The 16,706-nt window shown below is 47.0% G+C and overlaps 1 protein-coding gene across 2 annotated transcripts in view; it reads left to right on the top strand.

Moving 5' to 3' along the window:
- rnf139 (ring finger protein 139) overlaps positions 1-16,222 on the top strand; it is a 51,889-nt gene extending 35,667 nt beyond the window's left edge. The window contains exons 2-3 of one of the 2 annotated variants that reach the window (XM_085992823.1): positions 11,523-11,728; positions 14,042-16,222. In XM_085992823.1, the coding sequence (XP_085848949.1) occupies positions 14,050-15,876 (1,827 nt within the window). In that variant the 5' untranslated portion in view covers positions 11,523-11,728; positions 14,042-14,049 and the 3' untranslated portion in view covers positions 15,877-16,222. The remainder of the gene's footprint in view (positions 1-11,522; positions 11,729-14,041) is intronic. The other variant, XM_085992822.1, reaches the window with a different exon arrangement.
- The last annotated feature ends 484 nt before the right edge of the window (positions 16,223-16,706 follow it).

Below are 16,706 nucleotides of genomic sequence, written 5' to 3'. Positions count from 1 at the left end.
ATCCCTTCATTCCCCTAGAGTCCAAAAATCTACCTGTTTCAGCCTTGAATATACTCAACAATTCAGCATTCACAGCCCTTGGGGTAGAGAATTCCAAAGATTCACAACCCTCTGAGTGAAGAAATTTCTCCTCATCTCAGTCCTAAATGGCTGACCCCCTGTCCTGAGACTATGACTCCTAATTCTAGACACTCCAGCCAGAGGAAACAAGCTCTCAGCATCTTCCCTATCAATCCCCCTCAGAATCGTATGTTTCAATGAGATCTCCTCTCATTCTTCTAAACTCCAGAGAGCATAACAACAACTTGTACTTATATAGCACCTTTAACGTAGTAAAATGTCCCAAGGCGCTGCACAGGAGTATTATAAGACAAAAAAATTGACACCAAGCCACATAAGGAGAAATTAGGGCAGGTGACCAAAAGCTTGGTCAAAGAGGTAGGTTTTAAGGAGCATCTTAAAGGAGGAAGGCAGAGAGGTTTAGGCGGGGAATTCCAGAACTTAGGGCCTAGGCAACAGAAGCCATGGCCACCAATGGTTGGGTGATTATTATCAGGGACGCTCAAGAGGGCAGAATTAGAGGAGCGCAGATATCTCTGGAGGGGTGGGGGTTGTGGGGCTGAAGGAGATTAGGAAGGGGCAAGGTCTTGGAGGGATTTGAAAACAAGGATGAAAATTTTGAAATCGAGGTGCTGCTTAACTGGGAGCCAATGTAGGTCAGTGTTGAAACGGATTCTTTTGGTCCTCAATCTGGTTCAGTACAAACACTGAGTCGAATACTGGTTGAGTTCAACAGTTTTTATTCCGTCATCCCGGGAGACTTACTCTGATACAGCACAGTCCTGACTCCAGAAGAGTCCGACAGGTTAAACCAGAGCAAGCAATCTTTCATAGTGTGCCACATTATTATACTTGCATTTGAGAAGACATTAACACATCGTACAGTCTGCACCAATCCCGAGCTGTACACGTATACATTTAATTTGATTTCCTGGCCTGGCAGTATGAAACAAAAGTCACATTTCACTGAATGAATGGTTTATAGTTAAGTAAATATCCTGGTAATGGTTTCATGATCACCTAATCATTATGGTAATGCATTTGCAATCATGGTAATGTGTTTTCTGATTGCCCATTGTCTGTATAACCTCTGCACTCCGCCCTACACTGTTTCCACCAGCAAGGTGTGACATCGTGGGTGCCAGCCATATTAGCAGCCACAGATCAGTTTAGCTTCTTTTATTTTACTTCCTGCTGCCTTCACAGTTTCTTGAGTTAACATGATCATTTCTTACAATATGCAAGTGACTCAGCGATGTCGACATTTCACCACCATTTTATGCTGACAGGATCCTCCATTTTAGATTGACAGGGTCCTTGGCTATGCGAAGCGAGTTGTTACCATATTTTGCATTCTATATCCTCATCAGCAAGCACAGTGGTGATCGGCGAACGGGACTTGGTACAAGTTAGGGCATGGGCAGTCGAGTTTTGGACGATCTCAAGTTTACATAGGCTAGAATGTGGGAGGCCAGCCAGGAGTGTGTTGGAATAGTCAAGTCTAGAGGTAACAAAGGCATGGATGAGGGTTTCAGCAGCGGATGAGCTGAGGCAAGAGTGGAGACGGGCGATGTTACGGAGTTGGAAATGGGCAGTCTTTGTTATGCTGCGGCTATGTGGTTGGAAACTCATTTCAGGGTCAAATATGATACCAAGGTTGCGAACTGTGTGGTTCAGCCTCAGACAGATGTTAGGGAGAGGGATGGAGTCAGTGGCTAGGGAATGGAGTTTGTGGTGGGGACCGAAACTATGGCTTCGGTCGTCCAAATATTTAATTGGAGAAAATTTCTGCTCATCCAGAACTGTGTGTCGAAGAAGCAGTCTGACAATTTAGAGATCGTGGAGGGGTCTAGAGAAGAGGTAGTGAGGTAGAGCTGGGTGTCATCAGTGCACGTGTGGAAACTGACGCTGTGTTTTCAGATGATGTCGCCGAGGGGCAGCATGTAGATGAGAAATAGGAGGGGGCTAGGGATAGATCCTTGGAGGACACCAGAGGGAATGATGTGGGAGCGGGAAGAGAAGCTGTTGCAGGTGATTCTTTGGCTACGATTAGATAGATAATAATGGAACCAGGCGAGTGTAGTTCCACCCAGCTGGACGACGTTGGAGAAGGATGGAATGGTCAACCGTGTCAAAGGTTGCAAACAAGTCCAGAAGGATGAGGAGGGATAGTTTACCTTTGTCACAGTCACAAAGGATGACGAGAGCCGTTCGGTACTGTGGCAAGGGCGGAAACCTGATTGGAGGGATTCAAACATGGAATTGTGGGAAAGATGGGCACGGATTTGGGAGGCGACAACACATTCAAGCACTTTGGAGAGGAAAGGGAGTTTGGAGATGGGGCGGTAGTTTGCAAGGACGGAGGGGTCAAGGTTTGTTTTTTTTGGAAGAGTGGGGTGATGACAACAGATTTGAGGGAGAGGGGGGACAGTACCTGAGTGGAGAGAACTGTTAACAATGTCAGCTAACATGGGAGCCAGAAAAGGAAGTTGGGTGGTCAGCAGTTTGGTGGGAATAGGGTCGAAGGAGCAGGAGGTAGGTCTCATGGACAAGATGAGTGCGGAGACGTCATGAGGGGAGATCGGAGAGAAACTGGAGAAAGATGTGAGTTCAGGGCTGGGGGGGGTGGACACTTGGAGGAAGTTTGACCCGGTGAGCTAGGGGAAGGAAGAGAAGTGGCACAGGCAGCTGAACGGATGGTCTCAGTCTTAGAGACAAAGAAGTCCATGAGCTCCTCACACTTGTTATCGGAGGCGAGGGTGGAGGAGACAGGGGAGAGGGGTTTAAGAAAATGGTTAGCAGTAGAGAATAGGAGCCAGGGTTTATCTTTGCATTCTAGAATGATTCTGGAATAGTGAGCAATTTTGGCAGACGAGAGCAGGACCTGATGATGCTTTATGTGGTCCAGCCAGATCTGTGGTGAATGGCTGAACCAGTTGCCTGCCATATCCGTTCAGGTCTGCGTTCCTTGGACTTAAGGGAGTGAAGCTGAGAGCAGTACCAGGGGGAATGGCCAGGGTGTGGGAGCAATTGTTTTAATAGGGACTAGGGCATCAAAGGTGGTCGTGAGGGTTGAGCAGATCAGTAGCTGCAGAAATATGGTGAATGGAGGGCCAAAGGCTAAACCGTTGGGATTTCATAAGTGCAGTTGTAAGAGAGTTGGGAGAGAGATTTTTCCAGGGGCGGACACAGAAGGAAGTAGGGTTGGGGGGGGGTGGTGGAAGGCGATATGAGGAAGTGGTCAGAGATGGTCTTATCTGCAATTGACATGATGGGAGTAGCGAGGCCACGAGAGATGGCAAGGCCGAGGGGGTGGCCGTGAATATGGGTTGGGGAGTTTACATGGAGGGAGAGATTAAGGGAGGATAGGAGGCTAGTGAACTCGGAGGAGAGGGAGTATGTTGAATTGAGATGGAGGTTGAAATCACCGAGGATGAGAAGTCATTCAATGCTGAGGGAGGCGAGCAGTGAAGATATCTCGGTAATAAAATTTTATGGTACTTTGGTGGGTGGTAGAGAACAAGAATTTTAAATGAGGTGAGAGGGGTGGAATAAGGTGAGATGCTCCAAGGAGGAGAAACTGCCGGAGGAATAGGGGGACAGACCGAGGTGTGATTTGGTGATGAGAGCCACACTACCACCACGGCAGTCTGAGCGGGGCAAGTGGTGGAAGGTATAGCCAGGTGGGGAGGCTTCATTTAAGGGTAAGGTGTCATCACACCTCAACCAAGTTTCTGTCAGGGCCATGATGTCGATGCAATCACCCACAATAAGCTCATGGATGGCAAGGGCCTTGCTCGCAAGTGAACGGACGTTCTGGAGGGAGATGCGGAGAGGGTTGGTGATGGCTGCCCCACTGTCAGCGTCCACAGGGTCAGCGCTGGGGGGGATGAGTTGGATGGGGAGGAGATTGGCAAGATTTGCCCCCAGTGGACACGCTGGGCGAGAAGGTCGGCAAGAGTAGGATGGGACAGTTGGGGTTGCTGCTCGTAAGGCAACAGCGACGGGTGCCTCAATGGGCCCTTCGTAGGATGCCAAGAGAGGCACAGAGGGAAGCTGTGGGCTTATCCAAGAGGGAATCCAGCCTGGGACGGGACTAGGAAGGTCGAAGGGTAATGAAGGATTGGGGTAGGGATTTGGGAGGGCAGTGTATCCGAGAGATGAAAGGAGGCATGACGACAGGAGAGAGCGGTTAGGGAGGGAAAGAGAGAAAAGGAAAATGGGGGGGAAAGTGGAATGGCTGGGGTCCGGCGCGGCATCCAAAGTGCGCACGCGAATGGACACGGAATAAGCTCAGGTTACATAGGCCTATTTACATGTAATAATTAATGGAATACATATTTCCTGGTAGCAGGGAATAGGCTGGAGACAATAGTAGGGAGACCAGGGTCAAAGTCAGAGGTCTCATGGAAGGACAAGCCGACGTAAGCAGGATAGGGCCAGCATGGAGCATTGACGAACCACTGTCCAAAGCAGGTGAGTGAAGTCCAGAAGCTAATTGAAGGGTAGAGAGTTCGAGGATGGAGGTTGTTGCTGTAAGAATGAGAGTCCGTAGCGATGCAGAAAGATGATGGCTAAATTGGCACATAGGCTCAATCTCTCCTCTCAGGACAGCCCTCTCAGTCCAGGAATCAATCTAGTGAACCTTCGTTGCACCCACTCTAAGACAAGTATGTCATTTCTCCGATAAAGAGACCAAAACTATGCACAGTATTCCAGTTGTGGTCTCGCCAAAGCCCTGTACAATTGTTGCAAGACTTCCTTACTCTTGTACTCCAACCCCCTTGCAATAAAGGCCAACATGACATTTGCCTTCCTAATTGCTTGCTGTACCTGTATGCTAACTCTGTTTCCTGTACGAGGACACCTAAATCTCTCTACACCAATATTTAATAGTTTCTCACCATTTAAAAAATATTCCTACCAAAGTGAATAACCTCGCATTTCCCTACATTTATACTCCATCTGCGACCTTATTACCCACTCACTTAACCTGTCTATATTCCTTTGCAGGCTCTGTGTCCTCCTCACAGCTTACTTTCCCACTTCGCTTTGTATCGTCAGCAAACTTGGATACATTGCACTCGGCCTCTTCATCTAAGTCATTAACATAGATTATAAATAGCTGAGGCCCCAGCACTGATCCTTGCGGTACCCCACTAGTTACAGCCTACCAACTGGAAAATGACCCGTTTATCCCCACTCTGTTTTCTGTCTGTTAACCAATCTTCTATCCATACTAATATGATTATCTGGGCCTATCCATCTGAAGTCCAACTGTGAGTCTTGTCATACAGTATAATACAGTTTGAATCCACCACTACAGGTCTCAAATATATTTCGATGTTTGGTTTTCAGTTTAGGCAGATGGAATTATACTATTGACCTGTATCAATAAATGGAATAACATTTAATTATCAAGAGCTGCATCAACAGAAGTGGATGTGAACTTCACTGAGTGTGATATGATTTTTGAGGACCTTGAACAACAACTTCTGTTTACGTTCGGTTGTTGAGTCGAGTATTGGTAAGAAATGGGCGTGTTTCTCTCTACCCCTCTTTCCTCCTTTTAAGATGCTCCTTAAAATCTACCTCTTTGACCAAGCTTTTGGTCATCTGCCCTAATGTCTCCTTAAGTGGCTCAGCGTCAAATTTTGTTTTATAATACTCCTGTGAAGCGCCTTGGGATGTTTTACTACGTTAAAGGCACTATATAATTACAGGCTGTGGTGGTTGTTTGTGAAATTATTTACTGACCCACAAATGCTGTAGGCCTCCTGGAACACCCCCGCCCTGGCTGCAGATGGGCAAAAAATGAAAGTTTAAAAGAACCACCTTGGCAAAGGAGGTGTTTGAAGTTCCGGCATCTATGAGTTGTTTTCCACTTGTCAGCGACCATCCTCGTAAGTCCAGCCAAACTCCTCATGGCCGTTAACGCTGCTGAAACACCTTGTAGTGGCAGCACTTACGGGCATGCTTTAGCGCGGGCGGCAATGCAAGTGGAGAGCTCCAAAATGGATGAGCTGGCGTCAACTCGGCGTTGCACACCGATTGAAGTCATGCTCCAACTCATTAGAATACTCTCGCCGATGGCAGGCAACGGCAGCGCTGCCGACCTGCCGAAAATGGTGGTCATCGCGGGACTTGCCACCAGCTAGGTGGTAACGATTGGCGCAAACCACCCGAATTTCTAGGCCTGTAACTCTATTAATACCAGTGACAAACTGCACAGTGACATTAAACATTTTGCAATGAGTTCTCTTTGGTATAGCCTACAAGTAGTTCATGCAACCTTGCTGAAATCAGGAATTGGACTACGTTTATTTGAGCTAAAAATATTGCAGTAACACATTAGAAAAAAAAATTCCAACTTAATCCACCATTAACATTGGGGGATTTAGTTAAGATGTGCATATGGCTTATTTCCTAACATTAACCATCATAACAGAAACAGCTCCATTTTGCATGAAGGTGATATATAAGTTTAGGATAGGGATCTGTGGTAAACCACTGTTTGTATTCCACTGTGTACATGCCTGGACATGCCTCGGCTGACTCCTCCCACAAGTCCTAGTATAAAGGTGACTGCTCCCCAGCCCTTTGTATTCTGGACCGGTCGACCACTCGAGGCAGACCTTCATTCTTTTGTTAATAAAAGCCTTTAGTTACTCTCTTAACTCTCAGTCTTTTATGAGTAATTGATAGCGCATCAATTTTATTAACAAAATTTTTATAATGGAGAAGATCCTCACACCAGCATGCCTGGACTTAGATCATCGGGAGGCGGACTCATCCACCAAGTTTACTCACTGGCTTAAGTGTTTCGAAAAATTCCTGACCGCCTCCGAAGCAATCAAATCGGACGAGGACAAACTGGATGTCCTGACCTCCAAAGTGAACCACCGAGTGTACTCGGTCATCCAAGACGCGACCTCGTACGCGGACGCTATCAAGCTCCTCAAGGACCAGTACACGCGCCCAGTGAACGAAGTGTACGCCAGGCACCTTCTGGGGCGTCGTAAACAACAACCTGGGGAATCGACCGTGGAATACCTTCAGGCACTGTCTGTGATTGGCCGGGCCTGTGGTTGTAAGGATGTAAAGGCCGCCGTGTACACAGAGGAACTTATCCGGGACGCTTTTGTAGCGGGCCACAGATCCAATTACACCCGACAGCGACTGTTGGAGCAGAGTGACCTCGACCTCAACAAGGCCTCTGAACTCGCACTATCATTGGATGCAGCCTACCGGGGCATGGATGCCTACTCCTCTGCACCGTGGACGCCGCGGGGAATGACAGCCTGGGACACGGTAGGACCGCCTCATAGCGCCGTCACACCCCAGCAACGGCCCAACTACCGCAGCAGTGTCCCAAGGCCAGACAGCTGTGCCCCAAGGCCAGAAATGCTACTTCTGTGGCCAGGCAAAACACCCCAGAGCGCGCTGCCCGGCGAAAAACGCGATCTGCTCGGGCTGCGGGAAGAAGGGACACTACGCTAGCGTCTGCAGGGCCAAAGCCACCCCGAACCCCAGCAGCGCCGCGTGTGGGCCATGCGGGCCGCCATCTTGGGCCTCCCCGGCCATGTGCGAACCACCGGTACAGCAGCCATTTTGGACGCCTCCAGCCACATGGGGATCATGGACGCCGCCATCTTGGACGACAGCCGGAACGCAGCAGGCCCCCAACACCGCCTCATCTGATACCAGCAGCGACACACCGACCCCTACGCTGGCACCCGTTACACTGGACCAAGCGAGACCGCACCAGCTGGCCAGTTCCACAATGGACATTAAGGTAAATGGTCACGATACAATCTGCCTTTTTGACTCTGGGAGCACGGAGAGCTTCATCCACCCCGACACGGTGCGGCGTTGCTCTCTCCCAGTCCTGCCTGCGCACCAGCGGATTTCTATGGCCTCCGAGTCCCAGTCGGCGGACATCGGCGGCTACTGCGTGGTGACACTCGTAGTAGACGGGACTGTGTACGATCATTTTAAACTTCTGGTCCTGCCCGACCTCTGCGCTGCCGTCCTGCTGGGGTTAGATTTTCAGTGCCACCTTAAAAGCGTTACGATGGCCCCCTACCCCCACTCACAGTCCGCAGTCAGCAGCTTCCAAATTGCCCACCGCGCACCAGGTGCAACCCCTCCACACTCAGAGTCACCCCCCCCTCCACTGTTTGCTAACCTCACCCCCGACTGTAAGCCCATCGCCACAAAGAGCAGGCGATACAGTGCCGGGGACAGGGTTTTCATTAAAACCGAAGTGGAGCGGCTCCTGAAGGAAGGGATTATTGAGGGCAGCACCAGCCCCTGGCGAGCCCAGGTTGTGGTCGTTAAGACCGGCGAGAAGCAGCACCTGGTCATCGACTACAGCCAGACAATAAATCGCTACACCCTGCTGGACGCCTACCCACTCCCCCGCATAGCTGATATGGTCAACCAGATCGCGCAGTACCGCGTCTTCTCGACCATTGACCTGAAATCAGCGTATCACCAGCTCCCTATCCGCCCTGAGGACCGCCAGTATACCGCCTTTGAGGCAAACGGCCGCCTCTATCACTTCCTTAGGGTTCCCTTTGGCGTCACCAACGGGGTCTCCGTCTTCCAAAGGGAGATGGACCGGATGGTAGATCAAAATGCGTTGCAGGCCACTTTCCCATATCTGGACAATGTGACCATCTGCGGCCGTGACTTGCAGGACCATGACGCAAACCTCGAAAAATTCCTCCGCACCGCCCAACTCCTGAACCTGACATATAACAAGGAGAAGTGCATATTCCGCACAAACCGCCTCGCCATCCTTGGCTGTGTTGTGGAACACGGAGTCATCGGCCCCGACCCCGACCGGATGCGTCCCCTTATGGAACTCCCACTGCCTCAAGGCCCTGAAGAGGTGCCTAGGGTTTTTCTCCTATTACGCCCAGTGGGTCCCCTACTATGCGGACAAGGCCCGTCCGCTGATCAAGTCCACCTCTTTTCCCTTGACGGCAGAGGCCCGCTTAGCCTTCCACCGTATCAAGGAGGACATTGCCAAAGCCACCATGCACGCAGTGGACGAATCCATCCCCTTCCAGGTGGAAAGCGACGCGTCCGACTTTGCCCTGGCCGCTACCCTCAATCAGGCGGGGAGACCCGTGGCCTTCTTTTCACGAACCCTCCAAGGCCCGGAGACCAAACACTCCGCTGTTGAGAAGGAGGCCCAGGCGATTGTGGAGGCTGTGCGTCATTGGAGGCACTACCTGGCCGGAAAACGATTTACCCTGCTCACTGACCAGCGTTCAGTTGCTTTCATGTTTAACAACAAGCAGAGGGGCAAAATCAAAAATGACAAGATCTTGAGGTGGAGAATCCCCCCGGATGCGCTATCGCGTGGCACCTGCGCCAGCGCGCAGATCGATAGACTGCGGGCCCTCCACAATGACCTCTGCCACCCGGGGGTCACCAGGTTCTTCCACTTCATCAAGGCCCGCAACCTGCCTTACTCTATTGAGGAGGTCAGGACCATGACCAGGAACTGCCAAGTCTGCGCTGAGTGCAAACCGCACTTTTATAGACCAGACAGGGCCCACCTGATAAAAGCCACTCGCCCCTTCGAGCGCCTGAGCGTTGATTTTAAAGGGCCTCTCCCCTCCTCCGACCGCAATGTGTACTTCCTCAATATTATTGATGAGTACTCCCGTTTCCCGTTCGCCATCCCCTGCCCGGACATGACCAGTGCCACGGTCATTAAATGTCTGAACGACCTCTTCACCCTGTTCGGTTTCCCCAGCTATATCCATAGCGACCGGGGCTCATCGTTTATGAGCGACGAACTCCGTCAGTACCTGCTAACTAGGGGTATTGCCACAAGCAGGACCACCAGTTACAACCCCCGGGGGAACGGACAGGTGGAAAGAGAAAATGCAACAGTTTGGAAGGCCGCCCTGCTAGCCTTAAAGTCTAGGGGCCTTCCAACCTCCCGCTGGCAGGATGTGCTCCCCGATGCGCTCCACTCTATTCGGTCACTGCTCTGCACTGCCACTAACGCCACCCCTCATGAGAAAATGTTTGTCTTCCCAAGGAAGTCCACATCGGGGACATCGCTACCGCCATGGCTGACGTCCCCAGGGCCGGTCCTACTGAGAAGACACGTGAGGACCCATAAAACGGACCCCCTGGTCGAGAGGGTCGACCTCCTCCACGCCAACCCCCAGTATGCTTACATTGCATACCCGGACGGGCGGGAGGACACAGTCTCCATAAGAGACCTTGCACCCTCGGGGGCTGCAGTAACCCACTACTCACTACCACCCCCCCCCCCCCCCCCCCACGACCCGATATCCAGCCCCAGCAGACGGCAGGCCTGGGCCCCGTGACCCGCTCGACATCTACGAGGACGACACGCCTGTGCCACAGCCTACGCAGGACTCGACGCCGGAAGCTCCACTACCCCTGCCGTCGCCACGCCGATCACAGCGGCAGACAAGACCTCCGGAGAGACTCCAATACACTAACTTCTAATACACTTCACCCCGCCGGACTCAATTTTAAACAAGGGGTGAATGTGGTAAACCACTGTTTGTATTCCACTGTGTACATGCCTGGACGTGCCTCGGCTGACTCCTCCCACAAGTCCTAGTATAAAGGTGACTGCTCCCCAGCCCTTTGTATTCTGGACCGGTCGACCACTCGAGGCAGACCTTCATTCTTTTGTTAATAAAAGCCTTTAGTTACTCTTAACTCTCAGTCTTTTATGAGTAATTGATAGCGCATCAGGATCTTCATTAGTTTTGTGACATAATGGAGAAGGGCACCAGTTACTGCACAACCAATAGTAAATATATTACAATGAATTTAAGATATGTTGGTTGGGTTAGACTGGAAAGAAGACTACCTATTTTAAGGCTGAATCCATCCTTTGTTCTGCACCCAGTGCATTGCAATATAGCTAAATAAAGTATTCATGGTACAGCTAAACAAAACATTCACAATTCAGCCAAGAAAGCTCCATGTGGCTTACGAGATGCTAGTTGGCTATCCTGTGTTATTTCCTTGTAAATATCCCTTCCATATGTGATGTTCCAACATATAACTTTGGAGTTATGAACACTTTGTTATAATGTCCAGCATCATGTTTACAAGGACCCTGTTTTTCAGCTCTTAAATTTTTACAATGTAAATCATTCAAACTTGCTACAGTGTACTTTATCCTTCTGTTTAGTTTGGGCACTTGTACATCAGTATGGCTACTTATACCACTAAGCATGTGAAAGCATGATTCTTAGAATGATTGTGCTTGAGTTTGAGCAAGACCGGTTTGAGAGCTGAAGCAATTTGTTCAGTTATTTGGGTTTGGGACAGTGGTGGTCTTGCTTTGTGTCACTGTTCTGGTTTGTTTGTAGGTGAGTCAGTGTCTTCTTTCTCCAGCTGTGTTACTTCCTGATTGTATACAATGTAAATTTTAACATATTCCCTTCTAGTCCCAAGGTGTTCAGATAATTGCTTCCTACTAAAGCAGTGATAGAGTCCTGGAGAAATATATCCCACTGGAAAGCCAGAACAAACTAGCCAGTAATGACGCACCATAGAAGAATAAAGAAATATCGGCAAAATTGAAACTAAAGAAAAAGGCACACACTAAGTACATAAACAACAAAGGAGAGGATGACAAAAGGGAATACATAAGGTTAGTAAAGAAATCAAAAAAAATTAGAAAGGCAAAGAGAAACTACAAAATTAAATTATCAAGAAATATAAAAAATAGTAAAGTATTCTACAAACACAAAGAAAAATCAGGATAGGGATAGGGCCACCAAGGGATACACACGATAAACTCAAAGCGAAATGGCAGAAATATTAAATAATTACGTTGCCTCAGTATTTATCCCTGGTCTGGATGGATTGAATCTGTGCATATTAAAAGAAGTTAGGGAAGAGATAGAGGAGAGATATAATCTCTATCTCAGACAGACACCGACCAAGTAGGAAAGATAATGGAATCCTTATCCAAAGATGTAATAGAAAATCATCTACAAACTGGAAAAAAAGAGTAGTCAGTTCGTATTCCAAAAGGAACAATCATGCTTGACCAACCTTATTGATTTCTTTGAAGAAGTAACAGAAAGGGTAGGTAAGGGTAATGTAGATGTAATATATTTGGATTTCCAAAAAGCCTTTGATAGGGTACCACATAGTAGACTCATGACTATGGTCAGAACATCTGGAGTCAGGGACAAGTAGCTGAATGGATAGCAAGCTGGCTATAGAAGATAGCAAGCTGGCTATAGAAGATAGCAAGGGTTAAAGGTAGTTACTCAGATTGGCAAATGGTGCTCCACAAGGATCTATGCTGGGACCACTTTTTCACCATTTACATAATGATTTGGACTCGAATCTGAAGTATAATTTCAAAATTTGCAGATGACCTCAAATTGCATGTAGTTAATACAGAGGAGGACTGACTATACAGGAAGGTATTAATAAACTTGCAGAATGGGTGTGTAATTGGCAAATGAACTTCAGTATAGAGAAGTGTAAGGTAGTACATTTTGATAGGAAGAATAAGGAGGTCACAAATTCTCCTCATCTCTGTCCTAGATTTTTTGACACTGATTTTAAATCGATGACCTCTGGTTATTGACCCATTCGCCAGAGGGAATAGGGCCATAAAAAAAGCAAACAAGGCACTAGGGTTCATTTCTAGAGGGATAGAATTGAAAAGCAGAGAAGTTATGTTAAACTGTCTAACCAAGGTTCTAAAGCAGAGTACTGTAACTAGTTCTGGTCTCCATGTTATAACAGAGATATAGAGACACTGGAGAAGGTATAAAAAAGATTTACTAGAATTATACCAGAACTGATTTGTTATACCTATCGGGAAAGATTGAACAGGTTGGGGCTCTTTTCTCTAGAAAAAGAGAAGACTAATGGGTGATCTGATGAAGATCTTTGTGAAAGAGTTTGATCGGGTATATGTAGAGATATACCCTATCCCACTTGCAGGCGAGACCAGACTAAGGGCCATAAATATAAGCTAGTCGCTAATAACTCCAATAGGGAATTCAGGAGAAACTTACTCAGAGTGAAGAAGAGCAGGGAGGTTATGCTTAAACTGTATAAAACACTAGCTAGGTCACAGTTAGAGTACTGCGTACAGTTCTAATCACATTACGGGAAATATGTGATTGCACTAGAGAGGGTACAGAGGAGATTTACGAGGATGTTGCCAAGACTGGAGAATTTTAGCTCTGAGGAAAGATTGGATAGGCTGGGGTTGTTTTCTTTGGAACAGAGGAGGCTGAGGGGAGACTTAATTGAAGTGTATAAAATTATGAGGGACCTGGAGAGTGGATAGGAAGCACCTAGTTCCCCTAGCAGAGACTTCAATAAGTAGGGGGCATAGATTTAAAGTAATTGGTAGAAGGATTAGAGGGGAGTTGAGGAGAACTTTTTTCACCCAGAGGATGGTGGAGGTCTGGAACTCTACCTGAAAGTGTGGTAAGAGGCAGAAACTCTCACCGCATTTAAAAAGTATTTGGATATGCACTTGGAAGTGACTTAACCTACAAGGCTACAAACCAAGAGCTGGAAAATGGGATTAGGCTAGATAGCTCTTTCGGTAAGGACAGACATGATGTGCCGAATGGCTTCCTGTGCCGTACATTTCTGATTGAGTGTGGTTAGAATGTGGAACTCACTACCACAAGGAGTAATTGAGGCGAATAGCATAGATGCATTTAAGGAGAAGCTAGATAATAAGCATATGAGGGAGTAAGGAATAGAAGTATATGTTGATGGGGTTAGATGAAGAAGGGTGGGTGGAGGCTTGTGTGGAGCATGAACACCGGCATAGACCTATTGGGCCAAATGGCCTGTTTCTGTGCTGTAAATACTTTGTAATACATCTTGTAAGAATGATTTCAAGTGAAAATGCTTATGGAATTGTATGTAATGTATTCTGAAATTAAATTTAATTGATATTTTTTCCAATTTTTTTCAGGTCTATTAATGTCGTGTGTTGTCCTTGTCTTATCCCAAAGAGCACTCTTCAGACTGTACGTGTTTGGCTGTGTTGTTCTACTTGCTGCAACATCTGTCCTAGTGAACTACTACACCACGCTCCACATAGACTTCTACAATGCATACTACTCTGCAGTGTTTGGGATGCAGCTGTTACCACGCAATGGCCCAACATTATGGTTGGCCCTTATTGCAGTTCAGCTCACATTTGGTATTGGGTATGCAACGTTACTCAGCATTCCATCAGTGTTTTCTGCATTGACCATGGTAAACTTCTTACTGCCTATACTAGGCCTGGCCTTGGAGTTACCAGAAGACATTCAGAATCTGTTAGTTGCCTTTTCAGGCATGTATATAACAGCACAGACTGCATTTTACATAACTCTGAATTTAAAATGGTTTTATTATACAATAAGATATGTTTATTTGCTGGTACGACACATGTATCGTATATATGGATTACAAGTTATTGTGGAGGACACGTGGAAGAGGATTCGTTTTCCTGATGTATTGAGGGTTTTCTGGTTGACTCGACTAATGGCACAGGCCATTATTTTAGTTTATGTTGTTAAAGTAACACAGGGTGATTTAGAGAAGAAAAGCTATTTTATTTCCTGGAGTGACAGCTGGGAAGTGCTCTGCAATCTCATAATAAGTGGGTGTGATTCAACATTGACTGTCCTTGGCATGAGTGCAGTCATCTCATCATTAGCACACTACTTGGGACTTGGAATCTTGGCCTTCATTGGGTCTACTGAGGAGGAAGATAAACGCTTGGGGTTTGTGGCCCCAGTTTTATTTTTCATTTTGGCTCTGCAGACAGGTTTGAGTGGACTGGAGCCTGAAGAAAGGCTAGTTCGCCTCAGTCGAAACATGTGCCTTCTGTTGACTGCAATCCTGCATTTCATCCATGGAATGACAGACCCCGTGCTGATGTCACTTAGTGCCTCCCATGTTTCCTCCTTCAGAAGACACTTGCCTGTTCTCATGGTTTCCATTAGCCTTTTCATTCTTCCAATTGTACTCAGCTGCACCTTGTGGCAGGTCCACACGTTGAACACTTGGCTGTTTGCTGTGACAGCATTCTGTGTTGAATTGTGCTTAAAAGTAATTGTTTCCCTCACTGTGTACACTCTGTTTATAATTGATGGATACTACAATGTGTTATGGGAAAAACTGGATGATTACATTTACTATGTTCGTTCAACAGGCAACGTTATTGAGTTCATTTTTGGAGTGATAATGTTTGGAAATGGAGCTTACACAATGATGTTTGAATCTGGTAGTAAAATTCGTGCCTGTATGATGTGCTTACATGCTTACTTTAACATTTATTTGCAAGCTAAGAATGGATGGAAAACATTTATAAACCGGAGGACTGCAGTTAAGAAAATTAATTCCCTGCCAGAAGTAAGAGGCAACAGGTTGCATGACATTGGTGATGTGTGTGCAATTTGCTACCAGGAGTTCACCACTTCAGCACGCATCACACCTTGCAATCATTATTTCCATGCCCTTTGCCTGCGCAAGTGGCTGTACATTCAGGATACATGTCCCATGTGCCATCAGGGAGTGTACATCGAGGAGAACCAGAGTGAAAGCACAGTATTTGTCAATAACAATGGAAATGTTCCACAGCACCAGCAAGTGGTGGAACAGTTGGTGGTGGCAGCTGCTGCTGTTGATGTCGACAATGATCTCAATGAAGACAATGATAGCATTGAGTATGATGAAGAAGAGTGGGCAACTCAAAACGGAAATGCAGGAGTGGAGGATGAGTACCTCGATGATGACACCGATGCAAGTGATGAGTGAGGCTGCTGATTGTAGAGATGTGTTGCAACTTTAAAAAAAAGACTGCCAATCAAACATCAGGGAAGAAAGTGATTTTTCTTTTGCTTAGGTGATTGTTCAAAGTTACGACAGACCAGTGATCAAAAGGGGTTAGGAAATGAATTACATTCCACTTCTCGCTGGAGTGCAGAATAGGCAAAGCACAACAGCTGTGAAAAGACACTGGTTATGGGCAAGTAATGGTTTTCAGCCAACTTATTTATTATGACCTGCTGTTGTACTGTTTACCTCTTTAAAAACTGCTGGCCTCTTGTGCAACTGTAATTTGTGTATACTGTACATGAAATAAAGTTTGACTTACATAAAATTCTTTATTAAAGTTGCTGGGTGTGTTTAATATAAAAAGTTAATGCCGGCCTCTTCAGACATCATCTTGCCATTAAAGAAAGAATTTGCCAAGAGTACAGCCTGTTTTTATTTTTCCCTACTCTTTTCTGAAGTGAGTGACCCAGCCTGAGTGATCGCTCCATAGATAGCTGTCTGGTACCTTATCCAAGTGGTCTTCTAGGTGAGCTATTCAACATGGCAAATGTTAGTTAGCTAGTCAACAGATTTTTGTCCAAGTGACTTGCTATAATGTTCAAGAGCAGGAACCCCAGCTTCTGCCCCTCTGCTTTAGCCTAGTGATGGTGAAACAAATTATAACAGCCACCGCTATCCCAACTGGAATCGACTATAACAGCACAGACCAGGATTGAACTTGTGATCTTACTGGTCTTTAGAGTTTAGTACCAGACGGACCTGCAAAACCAGCGGAAGAGCCACTACTTTTCAAAACAAAAAAATGATTA

Source organism: Somniosus microcephalus, chromosome 7, assembly GCF_052327205.1.
Source record: "Somniosus microcephalus isolate GS21.2 chromosome 7, FLI_Smic_1.0, whole genome shotgun sequence".
Classification (NCBI taxonomy): Eukaryota; Metazoa; Chordata; class Chondrichthyes; order Squaliformes; family Somniosidae; genus Somniosus; species Somniosus microcephalus.
Note: the sequence above shows the minus strand (reverse complement) of the source record. Positions and strands in the feature narration are given on the sequence as shown.